General features: G+C 36.8%; 1 protein-coding gene across 1 annotated transcript in view; it reads right to left on the bottom strand.

Annotated features, from left to right (window-relative positions):
* Nup88 (nucleoporin 88) overlaps positions 1 to 4,660 on the bottom strand; it is a 34,405-nt gene that overhangs the window by 14,317 nt on the left and 15,428 nt on the right. Inside the window, exons 5-6 of the mRNA XM_023723415.1 lie at positions 2,631 to 2,817; positions 2,086 to 2,233 (exon numbers count right to left, since the gene is read on the bottom strand). Coding sequence (XP_023579183.1) covers positions 2,086 to 2,233; positions 2,631 to 2,817 — 335 coding nt within the window. The remainder of the gene's footprint in view (positions 1 to 2,085; positions 2,234 to 2,630; positions 2,818 to 4,660) is intronic.

Genomic DNA, 4,660 nt, shown 5'->3' with positions numbered 1-4,660 from the left:
TTAACAGAATGTAACTGTATATCCTAACCATTCTGAATACAGATACAAAATGGACATTCATCTGTATCCCCTTTTTTTGTTTAGTTCCATTATTTGAATATTATAGGTGTGTTTACTCAACAAAATTAAAATGTTGTTTTCATTAGAAGATGACCCCCGGGGTTTCTAAAATTTCCCAAAGAAATACTTACTTTTGCATTACTGCCTCACTAGGTCTCGGTGCCCTCCCCATCTGTAAGTTCTTAGACTTAGACCATCTCTTTGCAAACACTTCAGAGAAGCCCAATGAACTCTTTTATAGTGTATTATATAAGAAATAAATAATGCATCCTTAAATGTTCTGGCTATTCTTTAGTACAGAGTAGAAGCAAACTAACTAATGGGAGCTGCAACTATGTCAATCTGCTACAATATTAAAATCCTAGAGCTGGTGTGCTGGTGGGCACTGGAGAACCCAGCACCTGGAGGCAGCATGACCGGTGCAAGTTTAGGCTACACAGTAAGTTATAGACTGATCTGAATACATAGGGAGCACTTGTCTCCAAAAAAACCAAACAAGAAAAGAAAACTTAAGATTGAAACCCTTGTCTCTGCACTGGACAAAAGAAAACTACTGAAAGGTATATTCAATTATTCCACAGACCAAGTAAAGTTTTTGTTCCTTTTTTTTTTTTTTTTGCAGTACCAGGGATTGAAAATACTCAGGACCTTGTACTTGCTAGGCAGGTGCTTATGCATTTGAATTATCTCCCTAGCTTGTTCCTCATTCTTACAGAGGGAAAGAGATCTTAGAGGAAAAATTAAAAAATGTTGAAAAGGCCTATAGATTTTAGCAGTTTTCTTTTAGAATAAATAATAGATAATAAACTATCTATTGCTGACCCTTATTTTTTTCAGATGAGAAAACAGAAGACCAGAGGATAATTAAATGTCCAAGACTATAAAGCACTCTAATGGTAGAGGCAGAACTGAAACCCAGGGTATTTCAGACTCTAAGGCACAAACTCCTTCCACTCAATCACTGTTTCTAAACTATGTTCCTTGAGTTTTTTCAGCAGTCTGTCCAAAATCCCCTTAGATGAATGGAGACAAAACTCTAAATGGATCTGATACAAACATAGGCAATTTAAAAACAAAGAAAAAGGAAGTTAAGTGTAGCTCAGTAATTAAGTGCTTGCTTAGCACGTGGAAGGCCATGGATTTGATCCCTAGCTTCATGGGGATGAGGGTTACGGTAACATTCAAATTGAATTTGGGTATAACAAGGTAATGTATTAAGATAAAAAATAGCTTAACATGTTTAAAAATAGCTGAAAATGAGCATAGTTACCTGTTACTTTATTTATTTATTTTTTATTTTTTGGTGGAACCAGGAATTGAACTCAGGCCCTTGCGCTTTCCAGGGAAGCACTTATTCCACTGAGCCATCTTCCGGGCCCCCTGCCTGTTACTTTAAATAAGGAAACACTGAGAAAAGTATTATGAGGTCAATGTCATGCAGACACCACAGTGTTCTTAGGCAAATTACAACTGTGTAATAACTAGGCATTACAGCTTTACAGAATCACCACTGTATATTTGGTCTCTTGATGTCTAAAACATTGCTATACTACCATGGCTACAGTATTATTTCATTTTTAAAACTTAAAGCCAGCATACACTGAAATATTTAAATCATGAGATTTATTTTTTTTTTTAGTTTTTTGGTTTTTTTGAGACAGGTTCTTGCTTTGTAGTTCAGAGTGACCTCAAACTCTTGGTGACCCTCCTGCCTCAGCCTTCCAAGTGCTGGGATTATAAGTATGCATGACCACAACTGGTATGAAATGTACTTTTGATAGGACCACGAAGAAGTTAGTATTGTACATTAAAAAAAAATATCCACACTGAAGATCTCTATTTTAAATCTTGAAAAATTTGCTCAGTCTGCTTGTTTGGTAAGTGTACTATTATACGTAGTGACTAAAAGGCCAAAAGAACACATTTAACTTGTTTTTTTAAAGGGTGGAACCACAGAACAAATAACTACATAGTAACACTTGTAGTACAGATACAATGGGACAAAAGATTTACAGAGCATCTTACCTCTGTGAAGTCTGATTGGACAAGAAAAATCACAATCAAAGGGATCATCCTCTCCAGATGCCAGTTTCAGGGCAAGCTCCAACTCAACACACTCAAACACATACAAAGACGGAATGAGTTCAGCCCTGGAATCCCAGGATTTTTCTGGCTATAAAAAGAAGTATAATTTTTATCTTGCATGTTCATTTGATAAAGTATGTAATTTAAGACATAAGCGAAAGCTGGATCAAATGTTTTTAAATTCTTAATTCTACCCTCTTATGCTTACAGTGTACTGTTAGTTCTTAAAAGAGGAAAAAAATGTTCCTACTTTAGGAAAAAACCAAAGGTCCTCTGTATCTGTTACTGTCATACAGAGATCAGAAAGAAATATGCAGGTTGGTGAACCAAGTAAGATGGAAACCTTCTTTAGCTTCTTTAGCCATATTTAAAATACTAGAAATCCCAGATGTAAGATAAGATTCATCATATAAACATTCATGTTGAGCCACAAACTACAGCTGTTGTTAAAGATATGAAATATACCAAAGCCAGCCTGCACTTACTGTGTGGTCATCATCTTCTTCTCCCTCTAGCACAACACAGTGATACAGCATTCCTGATTCAGTAGTGATCACTAAGATGTTGGGGACACAGGGCAAGCAGAGGATGGCACAAGCATCGTAACCATAGTTATCTTCAGCTGCAGGATGCATGGGCAATGGACCCAAAAGCTTTCCAATATTCCCAGGACTAAAGAAAGAATGAAAACAAACTTATAAACGTCAACAGAAGAGACCACGCTTAACTCCTTAAATCATTCTTTGACTTACGCTTTCTCCAGCACTCATAGCCTCATTATGAATACAACTTATTCCCAGTGTCTCCATTTTCAACCTGCTTTGCAACCCTGGCAATTTCAATCAGAGATAATTTTGCTCTTGAGGGGACACTGGTAACATCTGAAGACATTTTGGGTTGTTACAACTGAGGGTGACTGACACTTACTAGGTAGGTACCAGAGAGGATGCGAAGTATCACCTCACAACCAAGAACTATTCCAACCAGTGTAAACAGTGAGAGATTGTCATGCCTTGTCCTCAATCTCCTACGGTTTGTGCTTTCATCATCCCATGGAACCTACTCCGGACATCCATATAATTTTAGTTAATTAACCTAAAATATTTAGCTTGATCTTACATTATTACCGGTTAACAATTACTGCAGCTTGATCTTAACATGTCTAATATTTTTTTCCCATAGTTCTTCCTATTTCTCTGAATAAACCAATCTAATATTCTCTTGTTTCTCTCAGTTATTGGTGTCTTCAGGGTTTGTTGTAAGTCTTCCTATTTTTATTCAAAATACCTGATGACATATTAAGGTATGCCTGGTTTAAACTGGGTATGTTGATACACACCTTTAATCCCAGCACTCAGGGGGCTAAAGCAGGAGGATGGCCAGGAGTTTAAGGCCGTCCTGGACTACATAGCAAACGCCTGTCTCCAAAAAAAAAGCTGGCTTTAGTTACCATAAATATTCTGATGATACCCAAATCTTTTTTTTTTTTAAATATAGCTTCTCTTCAGGATTTTAGACCTACATGTTTAATTTATTTAGATGAACATATATTTCTTGCATTCCAAATGATATTCCCAATGAACTGATAGTTTAGATGGGAAAGCTAACATTTAATCAGAATCACTATACCATGTGATAGGGCTAACAATAGAAAGCTGCCTGGGGTACAATGAAATGAAAAGGTATCACACAAATTGAGTGTAGCAAAAAAGTTATAAAAAAAAAAAAGAGGGAAAGACAAAGAAAGAAAAAAAGAAAAAGAAGGTGCTAGGGAGATAGCTCGGTGATCTAAGTGCCTGCCTGGCAAACACAAGAACCCAGGTTTGATTCCTGGTACTGCATGTTGGCCGGCCTACAGCATGCCAGCCACCAAAACTAGATGTGGCAGTGTACACCTGTAATCACAGCATTGGGGAGGCTGAGACAGGAGGATCACAAGTCTGAGCTGCAGAGAAGAACCTGTACCAAATAAATAAATAAGATTTATTTTTTAAAAAAGCAAGTTCATGGCCAGCTTCAACTAAAAGCTCAGACCCTGTCACAAAAACAAACGAAAAACAATGTTCCAAGCTAGAAAACAGCTTATGCAAAGTCCTAAAAGCATGAAGACAAGGAGCTAACAGGAAGGAAACTCAGTATAGTGGGAGCACAAGTACAAGGTCTGAAGCTACAGTTATGTCAGCCTGGCTTATGATGCATGGTATTGCATGCCATTATTTTTTTTCTTGATCACTCTATCAGTTTCCCTTTATTTTTTAATTTTATTAGTACATGTTTGGAGTATGATTATTTTCATCGTGGGAAGTTGGTACATGTGTATGACACATCTCAATTCTTTTTATCTCCTTCCCCTTCTCTCCCTGCTCTTTTTTCCCCCCTGCCATCGCTCAATCTCCTTCCTTTTTTTTTTGCAGACGTTCTATCTCCCTGTATACTATTATCTTCTATTTTATTTATTTGTACTTTGGGTTTCTTATATGTGAGAAACTTACAATATTTAAGCTACTGTGTCTGA

The sequence above is a fragment of the Octodon degus genome, unplaced genomic scaffold (genome assembly GCF_000260255.1).
Source record: "Octodon degus isolate 3935 unplaced genomic scaffold, OctDeg1.0 scaffold00098, whole genome shotgun sequence".
NCBI classification, from domain to species: domain Eukaryota; kingdom Metazoa; phylum Chordata; class Mammalia; order Rodentia; family Octodontidae; genus Octodon; species Octodon degus.
The sequence above is the reverse complement of the archived record's forward strand: the minus strand, read 5'-3'. Positions and strand labels throughout refer to the sequence as shown.